At 40.1% G+C, this 19,095-nt stretch overlaps 1 protein-coding gene and 1 long non-coding RNA gene across 4 annotated transcripts; one reads left to right on the top strand and one right to left on the bottom strand.

Annotated features, from left to right (window-relative positions):
- On the top strand, positions 1-9,815 carry LOC135244727 (uncharacterized). 2 transcript variants are annotated; one of them, XR_010327048.1, is made up of 4 exons: positions 1-70; positions 768-1,152; positions 6,552-6,795; positions 9,366-9,815. It is a non-coding gene; the product is annotated as an uncharacterized LOC135244727 (long non-coding RNA). The 2 variants fall into 2 exon arrangements; XR_010327049.1 differs by having other exon boundaries at positions 768-1,171.
- cdhr1a (cadherin-related family member 1a) lies at positions 6-14,015 on the bottom strand. 2 transcript variants are annotated; one of them, XM_064317229.1, is made up of 17 exons: positions 13,802-14,013; positions 13,074-13,169; positions 12,347-12,492; positions 11,839-11,889; positions 11,627-11,716; positions 11,340-11,426; positions 10,496-10,612; positions 9,989-10,132; positions 9,700-9,778; positions 9,333-9,433; positions 8,845-9,048; positions 7,311-7,463; positions 6,580-6,744; positions 5,861-5,928; positions 3,397-3,625; positions 2,809-3,063; positions 6-1,038 (listed from the first exon to the last, which is right to left on the bottom strand). In XM_064317229.1, exons 1-17 carry the CDS (start codon positions 13,863-13,865, stop codon positions 466-468), a joined length of 2,622 nt encoding a protein of 873 aa, XP_064173299.1. In that variant the 5' UTR covers positions 13,866-14,013; the 3' UTR covers positions 6-465. The 2 variants fall into 2 exon arrangements, with proteins under 2 accessions (XP_064173299.1, XP_064173300.1); XM_064317230.1 differs by lacking the exon at positions 6-1,038 and adding an exon at positions 1,170-2,142 and having other exon boundaries at positions 13,802-14,015.
- Positions 14,016-19,095: the final 5,080 nt, after the last annotated feature.

Here is a 19,095-nt window from a genome sequence, read left to right as displayed (position 1 = left end):
CCCAGCAGCACTACTGGCCTCAAGGGCCAGATTTCACTATCCCTGCTTTCCTGACATCTGAATTTAGAAGGTATCTGACCCATCTAATGCCAACTCACTTTGCTGTGACTGGCTAACTAGACAGTATTTTCCACACAGTCTTTATGCTTCTCTACATTTCTTTGCCATGGCTCTGAACTTGGCAACCTTTTGGCTGTCTTAAATCTCTAGAAAGCACTTTAAAAAGGAGTCATACCGGGTTGCAGTACTGCCGTATGAAGTCTTGTCAGAGATGTCATCACTAGGGATATTTTTCAGAAATCCTGTGCACCCATTAACTCACAGAGGTACATTTACACAATGATGTAGTATTGACAGTGGCGTGCTTGAAATATGCATTACATAGGCTTGTTCTTAGCTCACAGATATTAAGCCTGTTCTGACCCCAGCACACATGGTGCTCTGACACCAGCACATACAGGAGGGCTAGTTATCATCGACTGCCATTTGCATTTTGCGCTCTATCATTTTCTTTTCCAGTCTCATCTTAAGCTCCGAAACAAGAGCAGAGTTTAGGCTGCTCTCTCTGGTCCTGATGGGCTTCCTGATTGCTCTGGATGCCACACTTCCAGAGTGGGTGGGGCCTGGCCAGCGCCCCTGGCTGGGCCAGGGGTGGTACTGCGGTGGGAGGGGCATAGCTGGCGCACAGGGGGGCGGTGGTGGTGGGGGCCGGCCAATGTTGATGCTGATATTGTTGTTGTGGTTGACGTTCTCTAACTCCTTTTCAGGGTCCGCCACTACAAACTTGTCGGCGGAGTTGTCAGGGCGACGGAAAGGCAGTCTGAAAGTCAGCGGCCTGCGGTCCCTCTGTCTCTTCCTGATGATTCGCCGAGCCGGAAGAATCCTGTTGGACTTTTTGTTCCGCATGAACATTACCGTAGAGATCACGATCGTCATGACTACTATGACACTAATGACACCAGCGATCACGCCTAGGACTTTGATGGGATTTTCCCTACTTTGCATTAAAAAGGCCGCCATCGGCCCCTTGAGCTGAGTCTGTAAAAGAGCACAAAGAGAAGACCTTTAATCAAGTCCGGAGTATGAGCTACATCTTCATCAGTCCAACCACATGTGCAGTGCCAGCTCCGGGCCCCAGGAGAGACCGGGCAGGTAAGTATGAGAGAGTGAGGTAAGCAGCAAGACTTTTACTCTGCTTACTGTTTGGCGAGGTGAACAGTCACCTAAATGTGAAGAATGAATTTGTGTTGAAGCGAGCATGAAGGTTAAGAGCTGAATTCAGAGTTAAACGTTAAATTATGTTAAAAGTGATTACAGTCCTCTGGGTGAACTGTGAGCATATGCTCTCATCGCTCACACCACGTGTTAACTGGTTGCATCTGGCTGTGACACGAATTGGTGTGCTAGAATGGGTGAATCCTTGTGCTTGCGCACGCGGCCTGTTGCATTAGAATGGGTAAATCATTGGCTGTGCTAACATTGGCCCAGAGCTTGCACTGCACATACAGACAAGATCAGAAGGGTTGAATGGGGCACCTATGCATGTTATGACAGAAGCCTGTATTCAATCAACATCTGTCCTTAAGTTTTACTCATAACCAAATGCAAAAGTTAGCACGCAGCTATGGACAAATGCTGACAGAATACAGGTCTATGTGGTCTCATGCATCCTTGATTGGTTTTAGAGGGTTTGTTGTATAACCCCCGAGCTAAGCCACTTGCTTTGATCAACACAGTAGTGGTGCGGTTGCACACGTGTTGAAGGATGTAGCAGGTGGGACTGTCCTGAGAGACAGTTATTTTTACAGCTGTATAACTGTGCTCCTGTACTCTTTTACAGACCAACAATGTGCTCTAAGAATACACTCCCTGTTCATGAGAATGCACTTCCTTTTCACAGTCACCGTGTGTCATATTGACGTGTCATGTGAGCTGACAGCTTTAGGGATAGGGCCTCCGTATAATCTTTCTGATCTTGCCCTGATGCTGAACCCGAGACTTTTTCACTGATGTCCAGTACGTTACTGAGGATATAAGGACCGCTACTGAAATGGCTGTGAGGACAAAGCTCAAACAAATCCAAAAAACAGCTGCCGGACGCTTTTTGAGCCCCAAGAAGTACGAAACCATTCTGGATTTGATCTGCAAACACAACACAAGACGAATTCAATTACATTCTAGCGGTGCACTTTACTGAGCGTGCCCAGTGAAGCCCTTCATTAAGAAGGAAAGGGGTATTAATGTCATAATAAATCCAAATATGTCAGCTGAAATTAATGAACTATTATAATCAGTCTGAGGGTAGGACATCATGTAGTTATGACTCAGTTATTATTTACAGCAGTTGGACACATCTTAAATAATAAAATTGAATTGAAAATGTTTAGAGTCAGCATGTTGGTGTAACTTGCTTGGGTGCAATACATTCTCCCTAAGTATTACCAACTTCGTTTGGGCGTATTAATTAGGCATTTATAAAATGTTAACATTTACTCAAATGAGATGTATACTTGGGGCACTCATAAATGTCACTGATGTTTTTGTAATAATTAATTCTTAAAATTAGAATATAGTCCATAACTTCTTATACGGTATAACATGACACAACTGTGCAAGTTGGTAAGCAAAAGCATAAATAATGTAATAACTAATAAGGATATGCATGTATGTGTGCCAATTACCACCGCAGGACTTGTTGTCTCTACACTTGACGATTTGGCAGTTTTGCATCATGCCAGAAAATCTTTTTAATTTTCTGTTAAATAATAATAATAATAATAATAATAATAAGAGTATTGATAAGCTTACAGCCTCTGTGATGTCGATCTTCACCACGGTTGTGGTGCTGAAGGAGGGGGACCCTCTGTCCCGTGCCTGCACCACCAGGGACCAGGTGCAGTCCTTCTGCTTCGTGATGTTCTGCACGATTTCCAGGGACTTGATGTAGGGCTTCAGTTTGATCTCGCCGGTGTCCGCATTGATGTCGAACACGTTATCCGGGTCTGCTTTCATGATCGAGTACTCAATGACATTATTGGGCTCCTCCGCATCATCATCCACTGCCTGAAGGCACACGCACACACACACACACACACACAAATAAGGCATGTTCAAATTTTGATTTCATAATTACTTTTCTTATCTTGCCAAATGGAAATATGACCCATAGCCCAATAACAGGTGATAAATATGGACACAGAAACAGTTAAGCACCTGTGTACATGGGTAACATTGAGGATGTGCAGTTATACAGGTCCCAGAGCTCAGTATCGAACAGCTTTTACAGGCGTTCTCAGTTCGATGGCTATGAGAATAAAGGCCGTATGAAAGGGGTGTCTTCTCCACATTACGCAGATAAAGCTGGCCACACTGCCTCATGCTGTAGTTTGAGCTTACCTCAATCTTCACTGGGGCTCCGATCACCATGGTCTTCTCCAGGAAGTCCTGGTTGAACTCGGGTGGATGGTCATTAAGGTCCAGCACGGTGACAAACACTTCGGCCAGGCTGTACTTCCCCTCCGTGTCCTCCGCCTTCACATAGAAGCTGTACTTGGACTTGGCCTCTGCATCCAGGCTGGCCCACGGCTGTGTGTAAATGATGCCCGATGTGGAGTGAATGAGGAACCTGCAACACACCCATGCATGTTTTTTTTTTTTCTTTAGCCCACCACCAGTTGATTATGATACAATCATTGAACCTTTGACAAAAAGGCATCTATGGCACCTGTTCCAAATGAAAAACTCACAAAGGCTCAGTACTGTACGTGCAATGGGAATGCAATTGCATTCAACAGTTATGGAAAATTACGGTCAAAGATATGACTAGTCACCTCAAAATATCGGAACCATTTTCCCCTGAAACATACATAACTGAAGATTTAACCAAATGCAACATCTGCCCCCCCCCCCCCCCCCAAAAAAAAAATATCATTAAGGAATGCAGAAGTATGGTTTTTACTCTCTGTAGAGACATAGAGGAGCCTTTTGGAATCCTTTCTCCTGAGAGTGTGCGAGAGAATAAACCAAGACCGACTGTGCAGCTGAAGAAACTGTTTACCCAAGCTGTGGTACAGGTCTCTTCTGTTAGCTTATGCAATAAGAAATACATTTGCATCAACCAGCACTGGGAGATTTATCTGTGAGTCAGTATAAAACTTGTTGCTTGTATGGGTGTGGATGTGTCTTGCTACCCATGAGGTTGTGTTAGCACTGAAATAAGAGAGTTATCTAGCATTATTTTATGATGGAGTGTTTCACTTTCCTTTTGGTGAAATATGATGTCTTTCATCTAAGTGTTTTTATGCAGCTCTGAAATTGTACATGAATAGTCCCTAGTACATTGGACAACCCACACACGCTCTATTTTTTCCTCCAATCCCATTACAAGATTAGCCTCAGTCAAAGTAGGCTGAGCGGACAGCAGCAGTCTAACAACACCACAACTGAGCCTCCAACCCTACAGGTTTAACCCTTTAACATGTAACATTACAAATATTTCTGAAATGAAAATTCTAGTGCTGATGTAACAGTGACTACTGGTAATTTAAAGCATTGGAGTTCAAGAACACTGACTTAGAATATTTAAGAAAAAATAACATTTAAAAATGATTTTCAAAGAGCTTGAGAGCATGCTCTTGCTTTCAAATAATTTACAAAGCCATCACTTACAATTTATTTTACAACACATTTATTTCAGGAGCACATGTATCTGTGAGGCAGCCTTGAGATACATATCTGTGAAGCTGAGTGCATGTATTTGTGAGACAGGGTTGATCTGTCAGGCAAGATTGAGTGCATGTAGCATTATTACCATGCTTGAAGCCCACATTACAAGGGGTACCATGCCTACAGCCCACAGTGGCTGTTACACAGACAGATTGACTGAGCAACAGTACTGGTACAGCAGATACAGCAGCTCAGGAGCACTCAGTATTTCCCTGTGATCTCTTTGCTCACTCGGTGCCCCTGGGGTGCTGCTGCTGCTGGTGTAAGTTTCCAGGTCATCGCACTAATCAAAATCAAGAGTTCCAAATCAATCATTCTAAGCGTGGTGTGTGATGGGAGCCTGCAGGGTTTCTACCTCCTCATTAGCCTGCAATGGTAAAGACCAAAGACCTCCACTAAAGAAACTAACGCCAGTCCTATACAAGAACCACAGGGTGATGTCACCCTCTGTAGGGGATTTGTTTATCTCTAACGCACATGCAGGGTTGTCCATGAAGACCAGACTGACAGTCAAGCCACGGACGGAAACTAAACCGATTCTAACCAGCCGCCTTAAATTAAACTTCTAGAAATATTACAGCCAATGAAAAATGTGTATTTGTGGTGACAAATTTGATGTACAGCATGCTATTATATTCCAGGCTACAGTAGGCATGTACAAACTGGAAAAAAACAGACTTAAATGGCAGAAAGATTCCATTCAGGATGAGATACTAACTGACAGAAAACTATTTGTGGCTTACACACTGCACTGAATAACACTGCCACACCCCATTACTATCAAATAGCTTTTCACAATAGCAACAGCATTCCATATTTGGAGAAACTATAATTGTGAGATGTACTATGCAGGAGTTCAGATCTTTCTCCACACCGCTTGGCTCCAGACAGCTTGCAGATGTCAACATGGTTGTTTGCATGAGGTTCTTTGGCGTGGTTCTTCAGAGTGTTACATAAAGAACTGATTGTTGCTGTGACCCCCCCCCCCCCCCAGCTTTCTGAGCAAATTGTCATGAGAACTAATGGCCTTGCATAAGCCAGCATTTCAGCTGGATTTATTCTGGCCTGCTGTTGTGAGAGATGTAATCAGCTGACTGGTGTGGGCAGTGAGGGGAGGGGCCCTAATTCTACTCACAGATCAGCACCAGAGCCATAAATGGAGTACTTCACTTCACCCCAACGGCCAGAATCAGGATCTGTTGCCTGTAATAAAAAACGAAAAGGAGATTGTGAGATGTCACATAAATGGACTGCTACACTCCCTTAACAGTCATGTGACTGGACTGTTACGTCCCCAGACAGTCATTGACCGGACTATTACATGCTCAAACAGTCATGTGACTGGCCTATTACCTTCCCGTGCAGTCATGTGACTGGACTATTACACCCCCGACCAGGCATGTGACTGGACCATTACACCCCAACAATGTAGCCATGTTATGGTCTGGTGTAAAGCAATGCAATTAATAAAACTGCAGAACAGCAATAGTCTAGTCTAGGACGCCTATTCTGACTAGATGAAAAGTAAATGAGTTATTATTCCCAAGACAGAACAATCTTTTTTAAAAACATTGGTGGTTGGAGTGCCTTAATCTTACACACACACAAATGACTGTTATCCTCCAAGAGTCTTGATGGCACTCTCAGTGCCATCCAAATTAATTTGTTTTAATACAGTTTAAACCAAAATATTTTTATCTCCTCCAAAAAATATTCACATTTATGGTATCAGCTGCTCCATACTGTCCTGGAGCCTCATGTGAACCATTAGCCCACAGGTTAAACCCCGTTTAAATTCTTGTTTTTTATGAAACCTTTCTCTTCAGTTGGCAGTGGAGAAGTGGGGAACCGTACCATGACGGAGATGACGTTGGAGCCTCCAGGGGAGTTCTCGGGGATCCTAGCGATGTAATAGTCGGAGGAGAACTTGGGACTGTTGTCATTGGTATCTAGGAGGTGGATGATGATGTCAGCCGTGGCACTGAATCTTTCCGGTGTGTCAATCTCCACAGCAAGGAGCTGAGGAAAAGAGACACAAAGAACAATTTAAGCTTCTGGAAGTTTCTGAAAGTGAGTTTCACACCCTTGTGTTTTTTTTTTTTTTTTTTTCGTGCAGTTTTACTAAGAATCAGTTTAATTGGGTATGTTCAGTCCCGGTAACCACAGCCCTGACTTTCAGCTCAATAAATCACAGCTAATTTTTAACACATGGAAACAAACATCACCACCACATTTTTCAAAACAATACATTCATAACCTTCATAAATTCATAGCCTTCATAAAATGTATAACCTTTATAAATGTTAGAACTTTTATAGCATTCATAACTTTTATAACCTTCGCAAACTTTATAACATCCAAATGCTTCATAACGTTTATAACATTAATAACCTTCATAATCTTAATAAGCCATAGACTTACTACCATGACTACTGCTAGCAAAAATGTTCTAATATCCTATGAAGCCCCCCCCCCCCCCGACCCTTCACCATCAGAAAAGTGACTTCACCACTGTTTGTAATACATTAAAAAATTTTAAATATATATTTACAATTAGTGAAGAAAAGTACATGTGAATCTCTTACCTTGAAGGTAAGGAAGTGGAATTGCTCGTAGTCAATGGCCGCAGAATCTTCTACTATGATGGTGACTTGGGCCTGATTGAGGACAGTCTGGGGGATCACCCGTAGCATGGTCCCTGGGCCCACCAGCCTTAGGTTAAACTTAGCATTAACACCCTGCAGAACACAAACACATTTCTGCATATTTGGGACTAATTATTTGTGAAAGAAATGTCATTTTGGTGAATACAAACTTCAGAAAATATGTCAAATACTGATTGCATTTAAGTTTATTACTGTTTATTATTTTTGTAAGTAATTGACTTAAAATGTAAGTCTGAGGGACATTTTCAGAATTACACAGGAATTACAGTCAGATTTGATTTGCAAGAGGGCATTAAAACCTGTCAGGGTGATGTTCCATAATGCTGGACATCAATAGGCATTAAAATAAGCAATGTCCCTTCTAGATTATTTAAAAAAAAATCCATTTACATTGTTATTTTATGATATAACCATATTAGTTGCTTACACCCAGAGAAACCTTAATTATGTAATATGCTGTTTATAGGGTTTGTATTGGAAATGGCTTTTTCAATTCCACAATTTCATTTTAGTCTCCTCGGTGGCTTGGGATGGTGGGGTCCAATGTGAGATCTGTTCATGGGGCCCAAAATCCCTGGTAACGCCTTTATCTGACATTTATGTAACATAAAGTGGGTTATATTCATTATAACAGTACTTATCACAGCACAGTAAGCTAACGCGCGGATAATGAGGACCATCTAGTTTCTAAATATATTCCTCAGAAGATTAGGGGAATAATGGACTAACAAATGAAAAATGTTAATGAAATGGGTATTTTTGTTCAAGCATTGACCAGTGTCCCCATGTTACGCAAAACATTTTAGATATGAAGCAGAAACTGTAACGTAATGAATTTGACTACATTATAAAGACTATATTATATATATATATATTTGACTATATTGTATACAGTCATTTGGCTTTATCCAGAGGGATGTATAGTAGTGGAAAACAACATTGATTACTCTCAGGAACACACAAAAGCTGTATCACCAAAAAGGAACAGAGGCCCATTTATTATTACTGTAATATGTAATACTAATATTAACAAACAACAGTTTATATTATAACAAAAGACGGTTATGATTACAGCGATAATCTTATGTAGCTATGCCTATAACATTATCCAAAAGATTATCCAAAAATAAATGATTGCTGTTGTTTTCTCACCCTTTGCTCATGGTTCCACCAAAACATCCAGTTTAATATGTCATAATCAAGAGTTATACCAGGATACAGACATAGTTATTTAAATAGCATATCTGAAATGACTTTTTCAGGTCTGTTGTAAGTTCTTTCAAATAAAATACCCATTAGGTTCATAAGTTTATATGGCAGAATATGGAAATCTGATCCTGGATCAGAATTTAGAGAAACTTCTGAACTATCAGTCCAGCATCATACTTTTTTTATGGTCATATGACCTTCACCAGGCCCTGCAGGGTGGTCATGTGACCATTGGCAGACCTACCTGATCAGAGTCATTGACAGTGATCTTTAGGCCACGTAGAATCTCCCCCTCAGGGGGGTGCTCGTACATGGTCAGCTCAAACTTGCTCTGTGGGCCGTTCTCCCCATAAAAGGTAGGTGGGTGGTTGTTCAGGTCCACTACACGGACCGTCACAACTGTGGCGGAAAAATCCTGCTTCTGGCCTTCTGCACCCAGCTCTGTAGCCTGCTCAGAGAACACAGTGATTAACTAAAAATCATCAACTCTACACTCCTAGTACAACTGTACGCTTAGTAACTATGTGCTTCAGCTTGTAAAATATTTCATTTCTTTACCCAGCCAGTGGGAGCAGCTTCAGCAGAAGCACATTGTTTTCCACACATTGTTACATTTTAATAGTATCTCAAAAAAATAAAATAAATGTAAATTGAATGTATGAACGTGCACAAACAAATTAACTTGTGTCAACCATAGTTTTGAAGTATCAGTAATTTAATGAAATCGCTCACCTTGACTTTAACTTCATATCTTTCTTTTTTAAGATGAGCTGGATATGCAAGAAGCCTAATGCATCCACTGGTTTCATTGATGGAGAAAACACCATCAGCCCCTGTAAAAGCCCCACACCATCAGAACATCAAAGTCGAATGACACACTACAACCTCACCTTTCTCAATCAGCAGAACAAGCACTAATAAAATGACCAGATTAATGCCAAATACAAAACAAACCATTACTTTATTTTTTATTGATTACTTTTTATCTTATTTTATTTAGACTCTTTATAATATTTCAAACTTTAACTGAAATTTAAATTTTTTTTCCCCAAATTCAGTCCAAGTGAGGGCCGTATGAGGAAGGGATTTTAAAGCTCACCGTTCACTATTGAATATCGGATTGGATTAGGGTTGCCTTGGTCTCCATCTTTTGCAAAAACAGTGTAGATTTCAGAACCCTGAAACACAGACATAATTCACACTTATAATCCTGATGCCAAAAGATGCCAAAAGATCCTAGTGCAGTCAAATAATTGAATTACTCGGTATTTAGATGAATAAAAGCAGGGATATTTGCAGAACTAATATTTGTGGAATTATTTCTCAAAATTTAAGTTCCTGCGTTCCTTTTGTTTGGATAAGTGCTTTATACATATAGATTTACTTACTGGCACTGAAACCTCATAAACGTATCCGAAATATGGTGCACCAACAAAGATGGGAGGTGTGTCCTGGGCGTCAATCACATTGATTGTCACAGTGGCCGATGATGTCATCACCTGTTCCTTCCCTTTGTATGTTCCACCACCATCCTGAGGCAGAAAGGCACTCGTTAGTTTGCCATACAATACATTTGATTTGTTCAGCTCAGGACAGCAGAAGTGTGGACACACACGCCACCACCAACTCCAGCTATTTGAGTCCTGGATGTGCCCCCCCCCTCCACTCCAGCCTGAGCCCCGCTGGTGAAAAATAGGTGTCACTCAGTTTCAGGTCAAACTTTCAGTTTGTATCTCAAGATATTGAGAATATCTTCCTCCATTCTCTCTCAGCGCAGTGCTTTAAAACCCTGGAAGGCCTTAATCTGTTCTGATGTATTTTTTATGGAGACAGATGATTGCTCTGACTCTCTGGTCAGGACAAGGAGCTACAGTGGCCTATGGAGTCCACCTCACCTTGGCGACCACTGTGATGAAGTGTGTCCGTGACTTTTCGTAATCGAGAGTGTCGTGCGGTCCGATCCGGAGGACCCCACTGTGCCGGTCAATGGCAAACTGGGTCTGGTGGGAATTCTGGGGGAAATAAATGCATTTCAAATTTAGAACACTGTAGAAGCAACCTAAAACACAGGACCATCACTACACACTAAACACTAGAAATATTGACACAGACTTACAATAAAATGTCCATTGTTCATTTAATTCTAACAGAGTAAATATGAGTCCACATTTTATTGTGCTGTTTTTCTGAGTCACAGCTGAGACACATTTCAACATGTTCCCGTATCCTGCGGCACGGGGCACACAGAGGAAGTAAACAGCATTATGGGAGTCATTTTAAATAAGCGACGCTGCACACATCTGCGTCAATCCTCAACGTCCATGCGCCACACTGTCACAGTTCACTGTATTAGAATCCCAGGGGCCAGATGTAATGCAAACGCACACAAAGTGCCACCGGGCATTTGCCACCCGCTCTCCACAAACCTAAGCTGTGAGCTAAGCCATCAGCATCTTACCCAAATGTAATTGTAATTTAATCCCGAAGCGCACAAACATATCTGCAATGGAATGTGTTTGTGCTGTGTTACTGTCATTATGTTCAGATTAACCTCCCTGTCCCCCCTTTTTAACAATGCTTTTTTTTTTTTTTTTGCTAAAGGCTTTTAAAAACATTTTAGAGCCATGCATATGACCACTTATGCTAGAAGCTGGCTGGTATAATGGAGATAGCCTCTCGGCTCTGGGATAATGGAGGTGGCCCAGGGTCAGCTGGGGTTGTGGGGTTGCCAGATGTTACCTGGAGGAAGTAGGTGACACTTCCGCCGGCTCCAGTGTCTCTGTCCACTGCCTCCACTTTATAAACACTGCTCCCAAGGGGGGTGTCCTGTGAAGAGCACATCATGGGGAAATACAACCATTCAAGTTCCCTCTAATGCTAACACTACAAGCACTGCAATATCCTGCTAATGCTAACACTACAAGCACTGCAACATCCTGCTGAAATAAAAATGAAACTTATTACTGAATCTCTTAGAATTATTGTGTCAATGTAATGTAGTATTTAGATATATAAATAACACCTACCTCTGGGACATCCACAATGAAAGGCAGGTTTCTAAACGTGGGCCGTTCATCGTTGGCGTCTGTCACGAACACTCTCACTTTTTCAACCACCTAAAATGCCAGTTTTCCCAGAGCAGACACATACATTACCACCATCCCACAAAAACCCAGATCTATCACATTTCAGACACGCTTTGACGTGTATAAAAATGCTTTTCATCAAATACACTTACTTTATTAGGGCCATCTGAAATACTGATGAGAACTTCAATTTCATCTTGTGTCTGGAACAGCAAAGCATAACATTTTAAGCTTTGTAATTTCTTATCCATTCAGTTAAAAGCAGATCTGTTTTGTCAGCTTAAATTTAGTTAATTCATCATTTTTGTGGTGATAGAAACCTAGTATTTCTTTTTAAAGATGAGTGTGTAGACTAACCACAAAAGAGAACACAAGGAAAAAATAATCGAATAAAAATGACATTACATAAAAAAACAGGACAATTGGAAAATAATACATCATTTTATGATTGGTTATGATTTTTGCTGTGGGGAAAGATCTGAACATTAACCCCAAGTTTCACAAAGCAACACTGGGCTCACATTTTTTTGTGAAAACATTATTAATTAAATTAGGTATTATTTACCCTAAAACTGGACTCAAAAAATAAATAAATAAATCAAAATAAAGAACAGAATAGAACTGTTATTGACTGGAATGTTTGTTTACTGTTCGACATACTTCTCTGTCCAGTTCTTCAATAACACTGACAATCCCAGATGTATGATCCACTTTGAAATATTCCTTAGATCCGGGTTCAAAAGTCAGCCCGTATCTCACAGGCTGGCCTTCTGGATCTGTTCCGTTCAGAATATATATCTGAGTTCCTGAAGGACAGACAATGCAGGAATTTATACTCAATATATAATTTATATAAATTATATATAATTTATACTAAAAATAAGTATAGATAATCATGCAAACTCCTGTAGAGGAAAAGTACTGCAAATGATGTGCTAGCCAGTTCTACTGTATCTGCTGCTAAAGTGTTTTAATCGACTTTACGTCAAATGTCTACTGGTCACAGTGAAAAGATCAACACACAGATCAATCTGGACTAGTTTCTCAGGAAACTCTTAAAAACATATGATTTAATGAATGAAATGTTTGCTCATTTAAATCAAGCAGGCATGGAGCTGCCAGACGATTAGTAATGATTCTGTTAGTCTGTGTGGCCTGATTGCTTGCGCTTTGCTCTATAAACACTGTTTACCTTAAGCCCTGTCAAGAGACATCACTGGAATGGCCCTAATGAACCACCAGCTTAATGTGAACTGTGACCTCAAACTCATCCCTACTTTTCTGTCTAACTATATATAGATGTATTATTTTGTAGATTTTCAACACCTTTTTAGTGATCTGAAAATATCTGCAGCTCTTTGATCTTTTTATGTTGTTCTGATCTTACCCACTGGAGTGTCCTCAGAGAGGCTGAACAGAGCCATATTTCCATTGCCACTGCTCACGCCATAATCAAAGAAATATGGGGCGTAGTCAGCTTGCACTACAAGAGAACAACAATTCACCATTTCCACATAATTATTTATTGATAGGCAGATATGTCATCTAGAATTGATGGAATGTTATATTTTTTTCTGTATGAAAAATCAAAAATGGCATGAATCTAAAAACCGATAATTTGTCTTAGCACAATAAATCTCTAATATCAGAGAAGAAAAAACAATATTATCACCCTTAATTTCAACTCCTACTTACGGCTAATTTCAGCTCCCATTATAATAAAAATTAAGCCACACTGACAGAAATAAACACCAACTTAAGATGTTAGGATAACATATTGTGTAATTACTCCTAAAACACCTGAGAGTATAAATACTGCTATTAAACTCTGTAGTATAATATATCTACTGTTTAGCATTCAACCAGCTCTTATTACAAATAATTAAAGACCAAGTAGCTCTGCATTGGTGAAACACACTCACTTGTTAAAAGTGTAGATGGGTTTACACACACACACACACACACAAGCATGAACAAGCACACGCATATATAAACACACATACACTGTAAGTACTTTACAAAAGAACAGCTGATAAAACATTGCACAGGGTTTGAATTGTACGCTATTAAAGAAGCAGGTAGGCAGGTAAAAAACAAAGAATGAGAGAAGCTTACCAAAACACACTCGCACCAGAGTCAGAAAGAATGAAAGATGCACTTTTCTGTCATTCTTCATCATAAAGGAGTGATGGATCTGAGAGCTGCATGAAGGAGCATGGAGAACACTCGGAGACAGGTGCCCTTCTGAAGACGTCCGCGCTCCCCCGGGGGTGGCTGAGACAGATGCTCTGAAGCTAATCCCATCACGTCTTAATTCTGCGGGCCTTGTTTTTTTGCACCCTCTCCTGATTTCTCACAGGCACAGGGTTCATTTCTGAGGTGTGAGGCGGTCACGCCTCCCTGGATGTTTACAGGGAGGAATTCAATTCAGGTTGTCTGAGGTAGGAGGGACTTAATATAATAACATTCACAAATGTGTAATGTAGGTTTTATTATTTATTTATTGCCGGTGGTTTTACAGAGGACATTACAAGGACAAAATGATTTGTTTCTTGATAAGTTAGCTTGAAATAAACATTAATAATAAATGTTACTGGTCTTAATTATAAACCTAGGGATTACTGGGGATCACAATATTTTCTGATTTGCATGCAATGCGAGTATTAAGTATTAAAGCACTCTATAAATTTTGTCCAATACAATTTTAGGACGAAAATGTACACATTGAAATTTGTTACAAAAATGCGTTTTTTCAAAAAAAAAAAAGTTTGGAATTGCGTAAATTAAAACTAAAACGGTTGATGTAATATATGATAAATTACATATTACTGTGCATCTTACTCTTCTTTTTTCGCTCTTTCAACAGACTACCTGGATGACATGTGAGGAGAAATCCTGCAAGAAACCAATAGGGGGAGCCCATCCTCCAGTCAGATAGAGAAGTAGGTTCATAGGCACTAAACATGGTCTGTCTCATCAGTTCAACCGGTTGTACATCTGGAGAATAGGTCAAATATTCTGATTAGTTTTTAATATACAGTATATATTTTAAAGAATTTTTTATAGATATATTCTTGTAGGGAAAAGGATTGAGTTTTGTCGCAACTTGTTAAAATTCCAAGGTAGCAAGTGAGTACTCCTTCAGTACTTCTTATCACCATCAAAAGGCTATTTCTGTTTCTAATGGGAACACCACCAAACACGAACACCAAACCTGGTTCTAATACAAACACCAAACTTGCCTCTTGAGTGTGGACAGCGTGTCAATGGTTCATTTTCATACATATTAAATTTTGTGATTCTCTCTCCCTGGTACTGGGCACATGCATATGAGACATGCATCGGACTGACTGAAGATATAAATAAAGACAGGAAGCATGTTCGGTTAGTCTAATAAGCCCACGTTGCACTCATGAGTCCAAAAAATGCTTCTGATAAAAGCAGTTTCCTAACCTTTGGGTTGGAAGCTTAAACACCAGTGCAGGTTATTCAACATAAAATCCCATTACACAAGCACAAGTGTATGTATCTGGGATTGTATATGTAGAATGTTTAAAATATTTTTAGTTGAATATTCAGTTTCAACATCTTCAGCAACAACAGTTTTACAAATACAATATTCAGAGTTTTTTTTAATGCATTCAAACATAATTTGCATACACGGAATACATTTGAGCCAGGTCTTATATTTTGTCATGAGTAGGCTGTATGTGCATTGTGATACTCTCTTGCTGATGCTCATTGGTAGAACGATACCGTGGAAACCACTGCCTCTCACCTGTCTCTTGAGAAGTGGTTGGACAGGAGACCAGAGCACATGACACAAGAATAGCCAATTAGAGTGGATTACCTAACCCTTTCCCTCTCACAGAATTTTAAGAAGTGGATCAGGATAAGCTACTTGTTTACCAATCCAATTTGCTTTTTAGAGCTGCGCTTAAAACACCATGTTTAAAACATGATGTGATATTTATTAATATTATGGATGAAGAAATTGAAATATTATGGGATATTGTGTGATCTGCTTGTGGAAAGGTGTAATACCCCACTCATACTGTAGGGATGAGGGCAATAGCACTTCAGCCTCTTGCTTTATCTTACTGAATTATCTCAGTTTCCATTTTAAATAAAAGATCTATACTGTTAAGAGATGTGAATTTTTCACTGGCTTTTAAATTTTTTTTTTTTCTGGATTGTTATAATAAAAGAATAACTTTGGGGACAAAACAACAATGACCCATATGGAATATGCTTGTGAACCATTGCCACTGCATTACATGTGCGTTACCCAAGTCTGTGGTTTTTGCTCTTAAATGGTTTAATACAAGGCTGTCTGTGACAATACTTATTAATGTATTTTAGCTCCATCTACTGGTGTCTATTGCTGAAGCAACAGAGAAGTTAAGGAAGCCAGAGGAGGATCTTGGGTTCTTGATTCATACCTCTTTTTAACACACTGCCTTTTTTCTCCTAATGGAAACTGATCTTGAATAATTACATTCACATTTTAATATTTTTATTCACACTTCACACACTTCACTTTTACGTACGGCCCATTCAAACTGCCGGTTTTTTTTTACTAAAGTAATTCATGATAAGTAACATGCTCAAGGGTTCTATGGCAGTGTCTCACCTGAGAATTGAAACTGCAATCTCTGGGTTATAAGCCCAGATTTCCCACCATTATTCTACATTTCTTTAAAAAAAAAAAAAAAAAAAAACAGCTGAAATTAGTGTTTTGGCCCCTTAAGTATGAACAGTTGTGTTAGCAAGGTCCTCTCTGGATGCTAAAACAACTTACAGTGATACCGCCCAACGTGCTGCTGATTGACAAATGGAATAACAGCAGGCTGACACTCACATGCAGAAAACAGCAGTAATGAGTGAATTAAGACTGGAGCTGGGCTGGACCACGGGTGAGACTTTCTGATTTTCCAGGTGGTGCCCCTGAACAAAAACAAATGACCCCAAAAAAAGAATCAAGCAAAACTTCCTGTCACAGCTTCCTTTGAACCACCTGCCAATTTACAGCTGTAAACATCTGCTGCCAGGGGCCTGACTGTAATCTTACAGAGAGCAGATGGGGAGAAGATGAAATGTCTGTAATCCCTGGGCATTCTGGGATGCAGGGGGTCTCTATGGAAGCGGAGCATGTAAGTGTACAGTATAATGAACTTTAAAAACATGCTTGTTTTATACCTTCCCTCCTTTTATAGATTGCCTCTTCTTAATTAATTTTGGTGTTTTATTTTTGGCTTTGTGGTTGTTTTGTGAGCTTCTGCGATCAACAGCTTATTTTGCCAGTTCTACTTGTATCCCTGCACAAGCACACAGCTGTATCTCTTTGTTATTCAGAATTGCACACTTAGACAGTATGAAGAAAACCCCATGCACTAAAACGGTCACATACAGTAACTGACATCGTTTTCAAGTATGAAGTTAAACAGAATATTGAATTGGCAAAAAACAGCAAAAAAAAAATATTGTGATTCATTTCCATACATATTTTAAGTATAAATTATTATATTTAATGTAAAATTACATTGATGTTACAAAGATCACCCATGAGATTGAGAAGGTAAAATGTAGTGATATAGAACCATCCAACCCTTCACCTGGGTCATGGTGCTGCTTTTTCAGAGGATTAATTTGCAGACTCAAAGGCACAAAGGGGTTCAATTCAATTTTATTTGTATAGTGCTTTTAACAAAAGGCACTGTCATAAAGCCGCTTTACAGATATCAAGGGCTGAACTGCCAAGATCACGCCTATGACAACAGTGGCAAGGAAATACTCTCAGAAGAAACCTCGAGCAGAACCTCAGAGGGGGAGCCCACCTGCCACTGGGTAATTGTAAAATGGCTGATTACATACTAAATGTACAACAAGCAGGAAAGTGACATACGTATGTCAATGGCAATGTGTAATTGAAGCAGTGCACGAATGTCTCAGTTCTTGTTGTGATATGGGCTGGAAGGCCAATGGGTGGCACTGTCAGATAGGGGGACAGGCATGGAGGTGAAGCTGCACCGACTGTCAATAGGTAAGTCCTCCTAACTGCTTCTAACCAACTACGATTTTATTCATCTGGCCTGCTGTACATGTAGGGCAGTAGATGTTGTTTGTGTGGGTCCACGCTAGTATAGAGATAGGGCTTTGCTTCACGGTTCTTGTCAGATCTATAAACATATATGTTCAGATTTAAAAAGTTCCCGTAACCCAAGTTCATGATCATAAATATGAGTACATTTTTATTTCAGTTACAATAATCATGCATTCCCAGCGAGGTAATAAGCATCGTCAGCAGCTTATATGCATCACGTGGCCAGTAAGCTAATCTTTAGCTATGCATGTTACTATCAATTTTATAATCTTAAAGCAAGAATAACATCAACAATATTAAATAAAACCCCCTGATTCTCACCCTCCCGTTTCTCACTGAATAAAATGTTATTACTCAGATAGCAGCTTGGATTTGGTCTTCCAAAAATGTGGTCCCTCAAAAAATGATTCCCCAGAAATCTGGTACTAATATTTATTTTTGTCATGTCTTACCTGCAGCTGTTTCTACTCATTTAGTTCCTGTCTCTGCTACTTTTCACACTCACTGCCATCTTGGGCACTTTGGCCATATTGGCTACATTTTGAAGGGGGCAATTACTGTCTCCCTGTCTGTTCTGCTCTGTCTTCCTGTTCTCATGCGTTGTACTCTAACACTGAGAAATTCTTACTTTCACACTGCAGGTGGAGCAGCTGGAGCAGACTGCAGCTGGAGCAGAGGCACACTGCAGCTGGAGTAGCTGGAGTAGACTGCAGCTGGAGCAGCTGGATCAGAGGCACACTACAGCTGGAGCAGCTTGAGCAGACAGACTGTAGCTGGAGCAGCTGGAGCAGAGGCACACTGCAGCTGGAGCAGCTGGAGCAGCTGGAGCAGACAGACTGTAGCTGGAGTCCCTCCATCTTCTCTCACCAGCATTAATATATATAAGACATTTTATGAACCACCAACATTCATGAAATAGATATTACTCTATTTTAAAATGTGCACGCACACACACACACCAACGTTAAAGTTAAAAGGTAAAAGTCCAATAACGATCTTGCTGAGATTTATATGACAGGCAAAACATGCTATGCCAAGTGTCTCAATTCAAAAGCATCACATACTCTACCACTATCAATAGATAGAGGGTCTTTTTAGCCTTCGGTTGGATTGTACTGACATTGTACATTAGAAAATGTAAAAAAAACAATTTTATTTTACCGCCAAATATTTGCACATATACAAAGACAGGACAGGTACGACAAGATGACTGACATGAATGAGCATGTTTGTGCAGATAACATCAATGCTGAAAATTGTATATGCTAGGCCTACTACTGAACCGAATCACACAAGCAGTCCTGTG

The sequence above is a fragment of the Anguilla rostrata genome, chromosome 18 (genome assembly GCF_018555375.3).
Source record: "Anguilla rostrata isolate EN2019 chromosome 18, ASM1855537v3, whole genome shotgun sequence".
Lineage (NCBI taxonomy): Eukaryota > Metazoa > Chordata > Actinopteri > Anguilliformes > Anguillidae > Anguilla > Anguilla rostrata.
Note: the sequence above shows the minus strand (reverse complement) of the source record. Positions and strands in the feature narration are given on the sequence as shown.

Coding starts and splice junctions, on each gene's coding strand:
- cdhr1a (XM_064317229.1), bottom strand. CDS start 13,865: ATGATGAAGAATGACAGAAAAGTGCATCTTTCATTCTTTCTGACTCTG. Junction 11,427..11,626: donor TCATTGTGGATGTCCCAGAG/GTAGGTGTTATT, acceptor TGCTCTTCACAG/GACACCCCCCTTGGGAGCAG. Junction 10,613..11,339: donor GTGTCACCTACTTCCTCCAG/GTAACATCTGGC, acceptor TATTTCCCCCAG/AATTCCCACCAGACCCAGTT.